The sequence below is a fragment of the Ylistrum balloti genome, unplaced genomic scaffold (assembly GCF_031769215.1).
Source record: "Ylistrum balloti isolate Yb309-2 unplaced genomic scaffold, AGI_CSIRO_Ybal_v1 Utg370298, whole genome shotgun sequence".
Lineage (NCBI taxonomy): Eukaryota > Metazoa > Mollusca > Bivalvia > Pectinida > Pectinidae > Ylistrum > Ylistrum balloti.
The window spans coordinates 1497261-1515045 of record NW_026782224.1 but is presented as its reverse complement, the minus strand read 5'-3'; the positions used below and the strand labels follow the sequence as shown (position 1 = coordinate 1515045).

At 37.1% G+C, this 17785-nt stretch overlaps 1 protein-coding gene across 1 annotated transcript; it reads left to right on the top strand.

The window, feature by feature from the left end:
• The first annotated feature begins 7409 nt into the window (after positions 1-7409).
• LOC132553141 (transcription factor IIIA-like) lies at positions 7410-16971 on the top strand. The gene is made up of 9 exons (XM_060217355.1): positions 7410-7529; positions 8830-8945; positions 9185-9275; positions 9508-9596; positions 10634-10707; positions 10962-11048; positions 11537-11760; positions 12341-12394; positions 16084-16971. Exons 1-9 carry the CDS (start codon positions 7410-7412, stop codon positions 16753-16755), a joined length of 1527 nt encoding a protein of 508 aa, XP_060073338.1. The 3' UTR covers positions 16756-16971.
• The last annotated feature ends 814 nt before the right edge of the window (positions 16972-17785 follow it).

Sequence of the window (17785 nt, the reverse complement as noted above, 5' to 3'; positions counted from 1 at the left end):
AGGGTAACCTTGGAGTCAGGGTCAGTATGAGGGTAACCTTGGAGTCAGGGTCAGTATGGAGTTACCTTGGAGTCAGGGTCAGTATGGAGTTACCTTGGAGTCAGGGTCAGTCAGTATGAGAGTTACCTTGGAGTCCGGGTCAGTCAGTATGAGGGTTATCTTGGAGTCCGGTTCAGTATGGTGGTTACCATTGAGTCCGGGTCAGTATGACGGTTATCTTGGAGTCAGGGTCAGTATGACGGTTACCTTGGAGTCCGGGTCAGTCAGTATGAGGGTTATCTTGGAGTCCGGGTCAATATGGTGGTTGCCTTTGAGTCTGGGTCAGTATGACGGTTACCTTGGAGTCAGGGTCAGTATGACGGTTACCTTGGAGTCTGGGTCAGTATGAGGGTTACATTGGAGTCAGGGTCAGTATGACGGTTACCTTGGAGTCCTTGTCAGTCAGTATGAGGGTTACCTTGGAGACAGTGTCAGTATGAGGGTTACCTTGGAGACAGTGTCAGTATGAGGGACAACTTTAGGACTAATAGAACGTTTTTAACTGTATCAGAACTGTCTTTACATTTCTTATAAGGTCCCGCGGGGGAGTGACAATCATCCAGTAATTATTAATCAATTTATTGGGTTTCCTGTTCAATCTCTGACAAACGTTTCGTAATTTTATTATTTATTATTGTTGACCAGCCAGACTCAATGTTGTATAATTTTATAAACAGACAAAGTCCATCATCTGACTCGCAGTAGATAACGTTGGAGATTACATAGATAGGGTAGTTAGTGTAATGCCTTACCTTTACGGAGAGTTTTACCTCCAGGGGACATATTCCAGTGAGAAAGCGCTGGGGACACTGACACACGGGGAGGGATGTACACACGTTTTCAGGTTTTCAGAATAATAGCCTTGGTCACGGTGTTGTCGTACCTAGTGGCGAGCACGTTATCAAGCCTCGTCACGAGTCCGTATCACCGTGCATATATCTAATCTGTATAACTATGTTCTTATATGGACAGGTGCCAATATCACGATGTTACATCAATGTATCGCGGTGTCCGTGATAATTCATAAATACTCTAAATCAGCCCTCTGTACTAACAGTCATTAGTTAGAATGGTGGAAGTAGTTAAAACACTACTGTTTTACACAACTAGCTTCTGTCTTATATCAGTATATGTTGTGCACACGTTGTGAACATCGAACAAAAACTTTAAAAAAGCATTGTTATGATAAAACAATGTGGCTTATATCTCATCTTCGTGCTCTTAAACTGCTGAAAATGATACATAAATTAATATTGTCAACCAGTTTCAAACCAAACAGAATTATCATTCTATACGAAAAATATCTAAAATTAGTCATGTTTTCAGTTAATGTGCTGTACAGTTTGAAACCATACAATCGAAGTTTTAGTATGTGTCCTTTATAGTCTTCATCAATCTTAACAGAATGAAATAAAGGGGAAAAGACAACGAAGCAAGACTTAAGAAACTTCATTTCTCGCCGTAAATTGCATGATTTTTGTCCTGAAGTATATGGAACTATTACGACGACAAACGAGGTATACACATGAAAAACATTAGAGACATAAAAACCTTAGAGGTTATGCTTCTTATGGTCATATCAATAGCATATATTTAAACGAGTATTCTACACAGCAACAAGTTACATAAATATAACACAAACATATCTGTATTTCTGAAAGTAATAGAAAACGATAGGCTTATTTCGACGCTGACGACAAGCTTTTTACTACCGAGATAATCATGTTAGGTCATCCGCGCGTGATTTATTACTGACGTCACAATGATACTTTTACACGTGTGACAGAGGTCATTATCTATTTCAATGCCACATTTCCGTGAAGAGTTGACAATGGACCTCTGATATACTAGTCTGACACTCAACCGATAAAACTAAACAGAAGTTACCTCTACCAGAGCGGTATATTGCGAGAAGTCTGACATATTTCACACCCGGAAAGAACTCATCCTCGATTTTCCAATCGTTACATCGATGCTTATACGCATGACCAAGTATTATTCCTAAGTTCCTACACGGGCGTCTATGTTACAAAGGTAATTGCTCGCTTGAATGTCTCCGCTAGGATTCGAACCTCGGACCTCTGGCTTACTAGTTTACTGGAGCTAAAGAGAAGCTCTCTCTTGTCGAATGATATAATACGGCTTTTAACCAGGGTTACTTGTCTAACAATGTGTATGATATGAACGTAAAACCTAACACAACTTACCAGTTATGTGATAAGATTCACGGTCAAATAATTAAAAGCAATTAATTAAAATTTACTAAAATTTAATAAAGAGCAATTGCAATTAGTATCTCGTGGGAAGGACCAGTCGATTTTACATACGAGGTCTGGTCAATGTATGCAATCTAGTACTTGTCATGAAGAAGAATGTATCACTACTTTGAAAACATGGAATGTCCAAGCTGACCATAAAAAGTTCCTGCAAACAAAGACAGTTATAAAAATGGACATTCAAAGCTATATCATCACCGTATCTACCACGTGTAACGTTCTTCATTCCAGGCGCCAAATCGCACCTGTATTTATTTCAAAAGTAGCCAGGAAAGGTTTAGGAATATCATTAAGAAATACACTTACCTAGTCATTTTTTGAAACTTAGAACATTTTGGGAAGCTGTACTGTATAGTTTAATTTCTAGCGGATTTCCTTAAAATCAGGACTGACCTTAAGTGTGGGAATTTCCCCTCAGTAAAACGAAAATTATATCATTGTAACCTTTTCTATAGATATCCAATTATCATCAAGGGATGTCTTAATATAATGATTACTAACCACTACTTACATAAAAAAGTATATAAGGAAGTTGATTCTGTCAAAAATTTCCCTCCAAATAACCAGTATGCTAGGTTAAGGGAAGTGGTCACGGACGAAGTTTTCATAGCAACGTTACACTGTCCATATATCTGTTGTAATGTTAACACAACTTTTCTTTTAATCAGTATGAAGGTCTCTTTGTAATTGCTAGTGAGGAAGGGTTTACAGAAAGTCGGCAGTCTTAATAGCTTAGACTCTACAACATTCCAGCAAATCATGTACAGCTGATTGGCGCTTTATTTCAATTACTGCACTCCTGAATAGATTTAGTGGGAGTGACAGGTATTCAACAATATCTAGAGATGGACTAGCATATATTTAAAACAGGTTGCTGAGGTTAAATGTCGGACAGTCCTAGCTGTGTCGTGACGTCACATCACATTCAGGTCCCAGAAGATCGTCATATTTTCAATGAATAATTCATGAATAAATGTGTCATAGATTAAAGTCTTCTTTTTTTCAGGTTATTGTTGTCATGATCATTTTTGGATGATTACGAAATGTACGGGATGAACAAAATATTGTGAGTTGTTCGCAGTGAGGACTTTTTAGTATCAGTGTAACTAAACTGTGAAGATGAGCCGAAAACTATATGTGAGAGGTCAGACTAATGCCCGTGACCATGACCATGCGATTTTGAAACAGGACTGTTAACTTGTATACTTGTTTTATAATGTTCTGTTTTTGTCCAGATTATGCAAAAACAGAGACCAAACAATGTCGAGTTATCTTCAGATGTCTTATAACTGACTGTCCAATAAATGTGTCACTCATGCAAAAGGCACAGGTAACATGTAGAACGGTTACAGTTAATATATAGAACAATTAGAGGGAAACAATAGGACAGTTAGAGGTAAAGTAAAGGACAGTTAGAGGTAATATATAGGACAGTTAGAGGTAATATATAGGACAGTTAGAGGTCAGTTAGAGGTAATATATAGGACAGTTAGAGGTAATATATAGAACATTTACAGGAAAAGTATAGGGCAGTTAGAGGGTAAGTATAGGACAGTTAGAGGTAATATATAGAACATTTAGAGTGAAAGTATAGGACAGTTAGAGGTAATATATAGGACGTTTAGTGGTAATATATAGAACATTTACAGGAAAAGTATAGGGCAGTTAGAGGGTAAGTATAGGACAGTTAGAGGTAATATATAGAACATTTAGAGGGAAAGTATAGGACAATTAGAGGTAATATATAGGACATTTAGTGGTAATATATAGGACACTTACAGGATATATATAGGAAAGTTAGAGGTACAGTATAGGACAGTTAGAGGTAATATATAGGACAGTTAGAGGTAATATATAGGGCAGTTAGAGGTAATATATAGGAAAATTACAGGTAGTGTATCGGAATGTTACAGGTAACATACAGAACAGTTACAGATAACATATAGAACAGTTACAGGTAACATATAGAACAGTTACATATAATATATAAAACAGTCACAGATAACATATAGAACAGTTACAGGTAACATACAGAACAGTTACAGATAACATATAGAACAGTTACAGATAACATATAGAACAGTTACAGGTAACATATAGAAAACTTACAGATAACATATAGAACAGTTACAGGTAACATATAGAACAGTTACAGGTAACATATAGAAAACTTACAGGTAACATATAGAACAGTTACAGGTAACATATAGAAAACTTACAGGTAACATATAGAACAGTTACAGGTAACATATAGAACACTTACAGGTAACATATAGAACAGTTACAGGTAACATATAGAACACTTACAGATAACATATAGAACAGTTACAGGTAACATATAGAACAGTTACAGGTAACATATAGAACAGTTACAGGTAACATATAGAACAGTTACAGGTAACATATAGAACAGTTACAGGTAACATATAGAACAGTTACAGGTAACATATAGAACAGTTACAGGTAACATATAGAACAGTTACAGGTAACATATAGAACAGTTACATGTAACATATAGAAAACTTACAGGTAACATATAGAACAGTTACAGGTAACATAGAACAGTCACAGGTAACATATAGAACACTTACAGTAAACATATAGGACAGTTACAGGTAACATATAGAACACTTACAGGTAACATATAGAACAGTTACAGGTAACATATAGAACAGTTACAGATAACATGTAGAACAGTTACAGGTAACATATAGAACAATTACAGGTAGCATATAGAACACTTACAGATAACATATAGAACAGTTACAGGTAACATATAGAACAGTTACAGGTAGCATATAGAACAGTTACAGGTAACATATAGAACACTTACAGTAAACATATAGAACACTTACAGGTAACATATAGAACGGTTACAAGTAACATATACAGAAGAGTTACAGGTAAAATATAGGACAGATAGAGGTAATATGCTATTTATAGACAATGTCTGTAACTAAGGCTATGTCTGTAGCTGAGACTGTGTCTGTAGATGAGGTTATGTCTGTAGATGAGGTTATGTCTGTAGCTGATGATATGTCTGTAGCCGAGACTGTGTCTGTAGATGAGACTATGTCTGTAGATGAGACTATGTCTGTAGCTGAGACAGTGTCTGTAGCCTAGGCTATGTCTGTAGCCTAGGCTATGTCTGTAGCTGAGACTGTGTCTGTAGCTGGGGCTATGCCTGAAGCCTAGGCTATGTCTGTAGTTGAGACTGTGTCTGTAGTTGAGACCGTGTCTGTAGCTAAGACTATGTCTGTAGCTGAGGCTATGTCTATGACCGAGGTTGTGTCTATAGCTGAATGTGTGTCTTTAGCTGGGGTTGTATCTGTAGCCGAGACTGTGTCTGTAGCTGAGGCTATGCCTGTAGCCTAGGCTATGTCTGTAGCTGAGACTGTGTCTGTAGCTGAGACTGTGTATGTAGCCGAGACAGTGTCTGTAGCTGAGACTGTGTCTGTAGCTGAGACTGTGTCTGTAGCTGAGACAGTGTCTGTAGCTGAGACAGTGTCTGTAGCTGAGGCTATGCCTGTAGCCTAGGCTATGTCTGTAGTCGAGGTTGTGTCTGTAGCTGAGACAGTGTCTGTAGCTGAGACAGTGTCTGTAGCTGAGACTGTGTCTGTAGCTGAGACTGTGTCTGTAGCTGAGACAGTGTCTGTAGCTGAGACTGTGTCTGTAGCTGAGACTGTGTCTGTAGCTGAGACTGTGTCTGTAGCTGAGACTGTGTCTGTAGCTGAGACTATGTCTGTAGCTGAGACAGTGTATGTAGCTGAGACTGTGTCTGTAGCTGAGACTGTGTCTGTAGCTGAGACTGTGTCTGTAGCTGAGACTGTGTCTGTAGCCGAGACAGTGTCTGTAGCCGAGACTGTGTCTGTAGCTGAAACTGTGTCTGTAGCTGAGACTGTGTCTGTAGCCGAGACAGTGTCTGTAGCCGAGACTATGTCTGTAGCTGAGACAGTGTCTGTAGCTGAGACTGTGTCTGTAGCTGAGACTGTGTCTGTAGCTGAGACAGTGTCTGTAGCTGAGACTGTGTCTGTAGCTGAGACTGTGTCTGTAGCTGAGACAGTGTCTGTAGCTGAGACTATGTCTGTAGCTGAGACAGTGTCTGTAGCTGAGACAGTGTCTGTAGCTGAGACTGTGTCTGTAGCTGAGACTGTGTCTGTAGCTGAGACAGTGTCTGTAGCTGAGACTATGTCTGCAGCTGAGACAGTGTCTGCAGCTGAGACAGTGTCTGTAGCTGAGACAGTGTCTGTAGCTGAGACAGTGTCTGTAGCTGAGACAGTGTCTGTAGCTGAGACTGTGTCTGTAGCTGAGACAGTGTCTGTAGCTGAGACAGTGTCTGTAGCTGAGACAGTGTCTGTAGCTGAGACAGTGTCTGTAGCTGAGACTGTGTCTGTAGCTGAGACAGTGTCTGTAGCTGAGACAGTGTCTGTAGCTGAGACAGTGTCTGTAGCTGCAGCCTAATTACAATGAATCAGACTAATATCCTTTCCTCTCGGGGCTATCACCCAGGTTTGGAACAGTACCAGGCGATGTTTGTCTCTTATGTGTATTATACTTCATGTGCTAATTTATTGTTCTGATATTGGCATTCGTGATGTATGAAACCATTTTATTTATCTATCTGTATATCTGTTTATTGATCTATTGTGTAGATATTTTTCTTCTTTATAACTTTGATGAGCTGGTGTTGTCGTTATATTGTTTCAAGCCAAAAAGTATCAAGTTCTCGTGTTTTGTATTGTATACCTATGTAAAGCTATTTGTGTAATTATTGTTTGTGAACAAAATTTCATATATAGATATTCGTCATATCCGCAAACATGAGATTATACCATTCTTTATCATTTGTTGGTTCATCCCAGACATTATATGTATTTATAACAACCGGTCTAATGGAAAAATAATGTCTTTATAGGCAATGGAAAAGTAAATGGAGTGGCCGAAGAGTAAAGAACGATAACTGCATATGGGGATCGACCAATCCGGTCAGCTATCCAACTCTAATATTAATCACCTTTATGGTTATTCGGAACCTCTCTTGTATTTTCATCCCATTTCTTTACAAGAGCCCGAGAATATGTTATGTCGAAGACAATGGCGGCGAAATGTGACGTTTCGTCGACACATGAGTATATTTGCCCATTTCCTGACTGTCCGAAGACTTTCTCGAGACCCGACCGACTGAAAATTCACCAACGGTCTCATACGGGAGAGGTAAGTTGTTTATCAAATTTCTCACTTGTCGCCAAGTGACCATATTCTGCCCACGTTCTCTTTACCAGTAACCCACGTGTTCTGCTATGGATGATGGGCACACGTATCTGTAATAAGTGTAGGTTAGGTAAAGTATTCTAGTATTTATTTATTTCTATCAGTAACGATAGGGAAGTATGTATTAACAAACCAAAGGGATCTGTATTTTAAACACACTTGCAAATCAGACTGTTATTATTACTTTAAATCTGTGATAGAATTTGAGATGGTTTTTAAATTTGAATAATCTGCCATCGTCAGGTTCGGCAAGTCTCAAAAATATACTTGTTTTGTAAAAATGTATATGAGTTTAGTTTTTTTTTCTTTTTTTTTATAAGAAAAATTGTCTTGCAGCTTTTCATATTCTTTTCGTATAGATATAACTAATGTTATGTGAAATTAATAAGCAATTTTGACGCTTGTTTGATGTAATTGTTTGAAAGGTGACAATTTTTACTTTGATGTTTTATGTGTCAAGACTCATATGCATTCATTGAACCTGTTATCCTGTCTGCAGTTCTGAAAAAAGACTTCATCATAATCACCGGGAAGACTTTAACTTATTTGAAAAATTATAACTTTCAGTGGTGTTAAACTTACTCATGAAAAAGTTGTGCTATCTATACAATCCTTTGCATAGATATAGTATGATATACGAGATGCATCAGAAAACCACTGGGACACTTGAGAAAAATATGGAGTTTATGACAGGTATATGTGTTGTCTTAAGAAATGGAAATGTTAAGAAAAGTTGAATATATTGCTGAACACCTGTTTCATGTCTAAATCAGTTGGTCAGGAAACCTGAAGATGGTTAACATATAAAATACATGTATATGCAGTAAATATTTTGATATTTGATTTCTTTCAACCTGTCATCATTGATCATTTAACAATTATGCCTAAATCAATGCTTTTAATTGTCTAGAATCAATTTAAATAGATAAATAATGAATAACTATAGTCAGTTTTAATCAAACCTAAGAACACCATGTTAACCTGTGAATGTAGATGTCACATGATTGTGTGTTAAAAACAAAATCACCAAAATATTCCTGAGGTTGCCTTTTAGTTTCATGGTACAGGGAATTTTTCCTTTGGCTTAACTGGAAAAGTTGGAGACTGGTAATAAATTCACTTCCTACGAAAAACTGATAATTTCATATCCTGCATAAATTTGATTGGTTTGTATGTAGATATAGTTTCATTTGCTATTCAACTTCATGATGTTAAATTACAAACAACTGATTTTGTGTTTCAGAAACCCTTTAAATGTATTGTCCCAGGCTGTGGAAAAAGCTATGCTCGTTCAGCTCATCTCCGCAGACATGAAGACAATAGTCATGAACTTAATGGAGAAACACAAAATCAAGTGAGGTAGGTATGAGTGACATCACAGAAGCACAATGTAGGTTGGGTAAATTAGTCAGGTGGGTATGAGTGATATCACAGAAGCTCGATGTAGGTTGGGTAAATAAGTTAGGTATGTATGAGTGACATCATGGCAGCACCTTGTTGGATGGGGTCTAAAAGTCAAATTGATGTTCCAGCACATTTTTCTTCAGAGGCAACATAACCATTGCATAAGTATGTGTTACTTTTATTGTTTGTTACAGTTGTACAGTGGATGGATGTGGAATGATCTTCACCTTGGTGCAGAACCTTAAAAAACATATGAAGAGGAAACATGAAAAGCGACAGTTCACGGTGAGTTCAAAGTCCAACAGGGCATTAACAGAATTGTTAATTCACTGTATCTGACTTAACAGCATTACAATAGAGTCATTTAAGGCTATCATGAAATAAATTGTTTATGTTCAGCAGCAACGAACAGGTTTTGGAAAGTTACGGAAAAGAATAAAATATTTGAAAAGAAGATTGCATATGATTTTAGGGGGCTGTCAGTTATGTGTACAGGACTGTATATTTGATATTTCAGTGTGAATACAATGGCTGTGGAAGATCCTTCAAGAAAAATCAACATCTCAAGGTTCATGAGTTTGAACACACAAATATCAAGCCTTTTATGTGAGTATAACAAATACATACACTGGTATCTGAACTGAAAGTGTCCTCCAGTCATTGCTCCATAGTGTCTTTCTAAATAGTTTTTGTGTTGCCTGCAGAACTGTTGGACACTTAGACATCCCTTTGTCCGTCGTCACCCGTTGGCGGCGTTGACAGCATCTGTACGTAAGTTTTCCGGACTTTTTTTGATTATCCTTTTAGTTATTGAAATGAAATTTGTTATATGGCTTCTTGTTGGAAGGGTACAGATTAAGATCAATTCCTGGCTGTCTGTGACCCTTCTTTGCAGAGTTATGCCCCTTTGAACTTAGAAAATTCTCTGGGAATATTGTTCTCTGGACTTTCTTTGCTTATGCTTTGAGTTATAGAAATGAAATTTGGTATTACAACTTTATGGTTGAATGTTGCACATCCAGTGTGATTTCTGGGTGACCGTGACACTTTATGCAGGCGACACATACAGTTTCGAGGAACTTTTGTTTCTGTTTCTGCCCCTTTGTACAGTTATAGCTTATATACAATGACAGCTGATTATACTAGGACTATTCCAGTAAGACATCTATATCCCACCCCAGGACTCCCTGTTTGTTATGGTATACCTATAGAATTTTATTTGTTTAGAAGTAAGAGACAGGAAACCGAAACATGGCAGTATCTTCTTTATTTGGAAACTTTGGATCAAATGTTGGTAAAAGTTTTACTGGAATAGCCCCAATGATCATACAGCCTTAAATTGCAGAGAAAATCTTAAAATCCTGTCAAAAGTGAAGATTTTAGAATAAGACTGTCAGTGTGTAGCAGCTGTGTCAATGTTTATGACATTTACGAGACTATCATATTTACATATAGATTTGATGGTCTTCTGTAGTTATGTATGAAATTTTAGGACCAGTTGGAGTTAGCAGTAGTCTAGGTAATGTTGGTACTGTTATACTGTGTTATACTTATTAGTCACAGGAAAGATATGAGTCCACTAGATAACACTAAATTGTAATGTGTATTTTGATCTGGTCAACATATTTAGCTTTCTTTTACAGGTGTTCATATGAGGGATGTGGCATGAGGTTCCAGGTGCCAAGCAAACTTCACCGCCATGAAAAAGTACACTCTGGTAAAACATTTAAATACATTTTTATATTTGTGTCAGATAGGATGGAGTGATATTTTGATGATTGGTAAACTAAATTCTTGTCAGGGAACATTTACAGCTATTTTATACATAGATGTTGGTGATGACCACATCATATATCATATATATGATTTATGTATAGTACTATTCACTTTACATCATCAACTTAATGTCCATACTGAACACTAATGGTGCCAAAAATATCATATCAGTATGATGTGTGACTTTTTCTTCAGGATACAGATGTGATGAAGCAGGTTGTAGTGAAATTTTCTCAAAGTGGACTTTATTAAGAAAACACAAAGCTACTCAACATGCATTGGGTAAGTGAGAGTTAGCTCCCTTGAGAAATTATATAAATGGTGGTTAAAGAGATTAGTTTAAGGAAACATAATTTTATTTCAGAAAAAAAACCATACCAATGAAGGAGATGTGATATTTTGTAGACATATTCAGTGATATAGGTTCTTAATCAAAATGTTTTAATTTCTGATGGAAGAAAGAATTCAGTCACTGTCTCTGTCAGTGATTTTGATAAGTTAAAGTTAATATGGTAAGTAAAATCAAACAGACAACAGACTTAAGCTCCATTAGCTGTTACTTCCAGTAGCAATATCAATCTTTTTAAACCAATGGCTCTTATTCTTTAGTATTCAAATTATTGTTCACAAAACCTTTCTCTATACTGATACATTTTATATTTTTGTAAATGCAATTATTTTATAACATGTGCTATCATTGTGTAGCTACAGTGTAAGCAGGTTTAGTAAGTATATTGTTCCTATTGTGTCAATCCCTTTGTTGTTTACAGAGAGAAAGTGTCCGCAGTGTTATAAAACCTTCAGTACAAAGCGATGGTTAAAGCAACATATGCATGTTCACTCCTCAGAGCGGGAAATGTTTTCTTGTCCACGTGACAACTGCGGTCGTTCCTATCTTGATCAGCGAAATCTTCTTGCCCACATTCGTTCATACCATGATGGTAATCGTATAGAATGTCCACACCCTGACTGCCACAGACGCTTCACCACTGAGGTACGGTGTATATAACATCTAGTTCCTAGGTTTATCCGAACATGGATTGTTATTTAACATCAGAGAAAAATATCATCATATAACACAGTAATGTTGATGACTACTGTTCTAATGCCAAGTGATAGGACTTACCTTCATTGTCTGCTTTGATTACAGTCTACTTGTCTTAATACCTAAGTTTGTTCATTGACTATCGACTGTTTCAAACCCTAATACAGATTTCCGCTGTTACAAATTTCCTCTTATCTTGTGGAAATCGTTATAAACAAGCTAACTGTAGTTAAAATCAAATCTCTCATTTCAATATCTACTATATGTGCTGTTGCATGAGGGTCTGAGAGACCTGTTATCACAATTGTAAAATTAATTTTCTTAGGTGTATATAGTAAATTTCTGCTGCCATTTTATAATTTCTGAAATGTCGAATAAAGGGTGTTTGTTAACAAAAAGTTGGGCTCCATCAGGTCTCCATTTAACAAGGTTTAAAGCAAAGTGAGGGACCTGATTCTAATTTGATTTATTTAATAAGTAATGCTATTTATATCTTAGATGAAAGTCTTGTGATCACTTTTTGTTTCAGCAAAAGCTTGCCCAACATCAAGCCATACATGATCCAAATAAACTTCCCCCTAAGGTAAGTATCAGGAGTTACTATCCACAATGAAAAAAAGCTCCAAAACTCCCTCCACAAAATACAAATTACACAAACTTCCTCCTACAGTGAATACCCCAGAGACTCCCTCCACAAAATACAAATTACACAAACTTCCTCCTACAGTGAATACCCCAGAGACTCCCTCCACAAAATACAAATTACACAAACTTCCTCCTACAGTGAATACCCCAGAGACTCCCTCCACAAAATACAAATTACACAAACTTTGTCCTATAGTTAATACCCCAGAGACTCCCTCCACAAAATACAAATTACACAAACTTCCTCCTACAGTGAATACCCCAGAGACTCCCTCCACAAAATACAAATTACACAAACTTCCTCCTATAGATAATACCCCAGAGACTCCCTCCACAAAATACAAATTACACAAACTTTGTCCTATAGTTAATACCCCAGAGACTCCCTCCACAAAATACAAATTACACAAACTTTGTCCTATAGTTAATACCCAGAGACTCCCTCCACAAAATACAAATTACACAAACTTTGTCCTATAGTTAACCCAACCCTCCACAAAATACAAATTACACAAACTTTGTCCTATAGTTAACACCCCAGAGACTCCTCCACAAAATACAAATTACACAAACTTTGTCCTATAGATAATACCCCAGAGACTCCCTCCACAAAATACAAATTACACAAACTTTGTCCTATAGTTAGTACCCCAGAGACTCCCTCCACAAAATACAAATTACACAAACTTCGTCCTATAGTTAACACCCCAGAGACTCCCTCCACAAAATACAAATTACACAAACTTTGTCCTATAGTTAACACCCCAGAGACTCCCTCCACAAAATACAAATTACACAAACTTTGTCCTATAGTTAACACCCCAGAGGCTCCCTCCACAAAATACAAATTACACAAACTTTGTCCTACAGTGAATACCACAGAGACTCCCTCCACAAAATACAAATTACACAAACTTTGTCCTACAGTGAATACCCCAGAGACTCCCTCCACAAAATACAAATTACACAAACTTTGTCCCATAGTTAACACCCCAGAGACTCCCTCCACAAAATACAAATTACACAAACGTCCTCCTACAGTGAATACCACAGAGACTCCCTCCACAAAATACAAATTACACAAACTTTGTCCTATAGTTAACACCCCAGAGGCTCCCTCCACAAAATACAAATTACACAAACTTTGTCCTATAGTTAGTACCCCAGAGACTCCCTCCACAAAATACAAATTACACAAACTTTGTCCTATAGTTAATACCCCAGAGACTCCCTCCACAAAATACAAATTACACAAACTTCCTCCTATAGTTAATACCCCAGAGACTCCCTCCACAAAATACAAATTACACAAACTTTGTCCTATAGTTAATACCCCAGAGACTCCCTCCACAAAATACAAATTACACAAACTTTGTCCTATAGTTAATACCCCAGAGACTCCCTCCACAAAATACAAATTACACAAACTTTGTCCTATAGTTAACACCCCAGAGACTCCCTCCACAAAATACAAATTACACAAACTTTGTCCTATAGTTAACACCCCAGAGGCTCCCTCCACAAAATACAAATTACACAAACTTTGTCCTATAGTTAACACCCCAGAGACTCCCTCCACAAAATACAAATTACACAAACTTTGTCCTATAGATAACACCCCAGAAATTACTCCCTCCACAAAATACAAATTACACAAACTTTGTCCTATAGTTAATACCCCAGAGACTCCCTCCACAAAATACAAATTACACAAACTTTGTCCTATAGTTAATACCCCAGAGACTCCCTCCACAAAATACAAATTACACAAACTTTGTCCTATAGTTAACACCCCAGAGACTCCCTCCACAAAATACAAATTACACAAACTTTGTCCTATAGTTAATACCCCAGAGACTCCCTCCACAAAATACAAATTACACAAACTTTGTCCTATAGTTAACACCCCAGAGACTCCCTCCACAAAATACAAATTACACAAACTTTGTCCTATAGTTAATACCCCAGAGACTCCCTCCACAAAATACAAATTACACAAACTTTGTCCTATAGTTAACACCCCAGAGACTCCCTCCACAAAATACAAATTACACAAACTTTGTTTGTCCTATTACACAAACTTTGTTAAGTAATACCCCAGAGACTCCCTCCACAAAATACAAATTACACAAACTTTGTCCTATAGTTAATACCCCAGAGACTCCCTCCACAAAATACAAATTACACAAACTTTGTCCTATAGTTAATACCCCAGAGACTCCCTCCACAAAATACAAATTACACAAACGTCCTCCTACAGTGAATACCACAGAGACTCCCTCCACAAAATACAAATTACACAAACTTTGTCCTATAGTTAACACCCCGAGGCTCCCTCCCCAAACTTTGAGACTCCCTCCACAAAATACAAATTACACAAACTTTGTCATAGTTAATACTTTACAAATTACACAAACTTTGTCCTATAGTTAATACCCCAGAGACTCCCTCCACAAAATACAAATTACACAAACTTTGTCCTATAGTTAATACCCCAGAGACTCCCTCCACAAAATACAAATTACACAAACTTTGTCCTATAGTTAATACCCTTTGTCAGAGACTCCCTCCACAAAATACAAATTACACAAACTTTGTCCTATAGTTAATACCCCAGAGACTCCCTCCACAAAATACAAATTACACAAACTTTGTCCTATAGTTAATACCCCAGAGACTCCCTCCACAAAATACAAATTACACAAACTTTGTCCTATACAAATTACACAAACTTTGTTAATACCCCAGAGACTCCCTCCACAAAATACAAATTACACAAACTTTGTCCTATAGTTAACACCCCAGAGACTCCCTCCACAAAATACAAATTACACAAACTTTGTCCTATAGTTAATACCCCAGAGACTCCCTCCACAAAATACAAATTACACAAACTTTGTCCTATAGTTAACACCCCAGAGACTCCCTCCACAAAATACAAATTACACAAACTTTGTCCTATAGTTAATACCCCAGAGACTCCCTCCACAAAATACAAATTACACAAACTTTGTCCTATAGTTAACACCCCAGAGACTCCCTCCACAAAATACAAATTACACAAACTTTGTCCTATAGTTAATACCCCAGAGACTCCCTCCACAAAATACAAATTACACAAACTTTGTCCTATAGTTAACACCCCAGAGACTCCCTCCACAAAATACAAATTACACAAACTTCCTCCTTTAGTTAATACCACAAAACTTTTTCCACAAAATACAAATTACACAAACTTTGTCCCATAGTTAACACCCCAGAGACTCCCTCCACAAAATACAAATTAATACCTCAGGAACTTTCTTATACTGTAAATACCCAGCACATTACCTCCACATTATAATCTACAAACATCGTCCTACAGTAAATACCCCACAGACTCTCTCCACAAAATGCAATTCAAATACACTTTGTTCCAGCATTAAGTCCTTGGCAAACTTTCTTTTACAGTAAATACCTAAAAGATTCCCTCCACAATATCTTCCTCCTACAGTAAATATCCAGAAGATTCCCTTTATAAAATACTCCACAAACTTCTTCCTACAGACTATGCCTGTCAAATGCCAGCTGCAAAATCTTCCTTCTTCAGCAAATATTTAGTGATGATAATACTTTCATGAATTTCAGAAACGATCAAGGAAAACAAAACAAAAAAATGTTGCTGCTTTGCTTTCTGGTGTGAAGGAGAAAGTTTCCCATGATCTTGATGACATTACCACTCCTCCAGAGGATCGGCTATGTGAGAATCCTTACGACATGGTGGACATCACAACTCGGCTAGAGGATGGGAAAAATCAGACCTCCAACAATAAGGATGGCATCACAAGTTGGCTGGAGGATGGACTGAGAAAAAATTCAAATGTTAAGACTTATGTAGGGACAAAGGAGGAAGGATGTGTTTTAGATGTGGATAGCTGTGAAGGAAAGGGAGTGAACTGTGTAGATCATGCAGAGCAGGATTGTGTAGAGATCTTAGATAACAATGTTGGGACAAAGACAACAGGTCCTTGTGAGGATACAGAATCTATATTTAGTGTAACAAATATATCTGATGATTGTCATATATTGGAAAATGACAGACATAGTCAGTCTTCTTGTGATACAAACTTGGTACAATTCACCTCTGACTTTAACTGTTTAACTTCCGCCCAAAAATCTATGACCTATACATCGCCATCTGTTCCCATGAAGAAAGTGTGTACATGTTTCTGTTACAAACTTGTAGATGAAGATTTAGGTGATCTCTGTGTTGAGTGTTGTGTATCCTCAGCTAGTCCTGAGGTTCAATGTAACAGTTAGAGACATGTAAGCTGACCGTACATGTATGGGACATAATCTCATCTGGTTCAGCAGAGAACGAAGAGAGAAATTTATGATAAGTGATAACTGGCTGTCAGTAGAATAGCCTTCAGAGAAAACTTGCTGATTCCAGCAGATTAAAATACCAAGTGTTTGTCAGTAGTTTTTTGGTCATCTGTTGTATTGAGGAGAATATACACATTTCCAATATTACAACTTAAACATGTAGCATGGAACTGTAACAGTATAACACACTGTGTAAACATTGACAAGAAAAATATTGTAATGTGAGTTTTTAAAGGGTAAACAAAAACATGTCTTTATGTGGACATGTTCAATGCCATCTATCAGAGTTGTCCATTTGTCTTTATACAATTCTGTTTGCTAATGTTTCTTTATAAAATGGATCTTTCTTATCTATAATTATGTATGAAGTTTCCTCATGGTCCCTGGGTGACTAGTAATTATATAAAAGGAAGTGGCCATCGGGTGACTAGTAATTATATAAAAGGAAGTGGCCATCGGGTGACTAGTAATTATATAAAAGGAAGTGGCCATTGGGTGACTAGTAATTATATAAAAGGAAGTGGCCATCGGGTGACTAGTAATTATATAAAAGGAAGTGGCCATCGGGTGACTAGTAATTATATAAAAGGAAGTGGCCATCGGGTGACTAGTAATTATATAAAAGGAAGTGGCCATTGGGTGACGGGTGGCCATCTAGTAATTATATAAAAGGAAGTGGCCATTGGGTGACTAGTAATTATATAAAAGGAAGTGGCCATCGGGTGACTAGTAATTATATAAAAGGAAGTGGCCATCGGGTGACTAGTAATTATATAAAAGGAAGTGGCCATCGGGTGACTAGTAATTATATAAAAGGAAGTGGCCATCGGGTGACTAGTAATTATATAAAAGGAAGTGGCCATAGTAATTACATAAAAGGAAGTGGCCATCGGGTGACTAGTAATTATATAAAAGGAAGTGGCCATCGGGTGACTAGTAATTATATAAAAGGAAGTGGCCATTG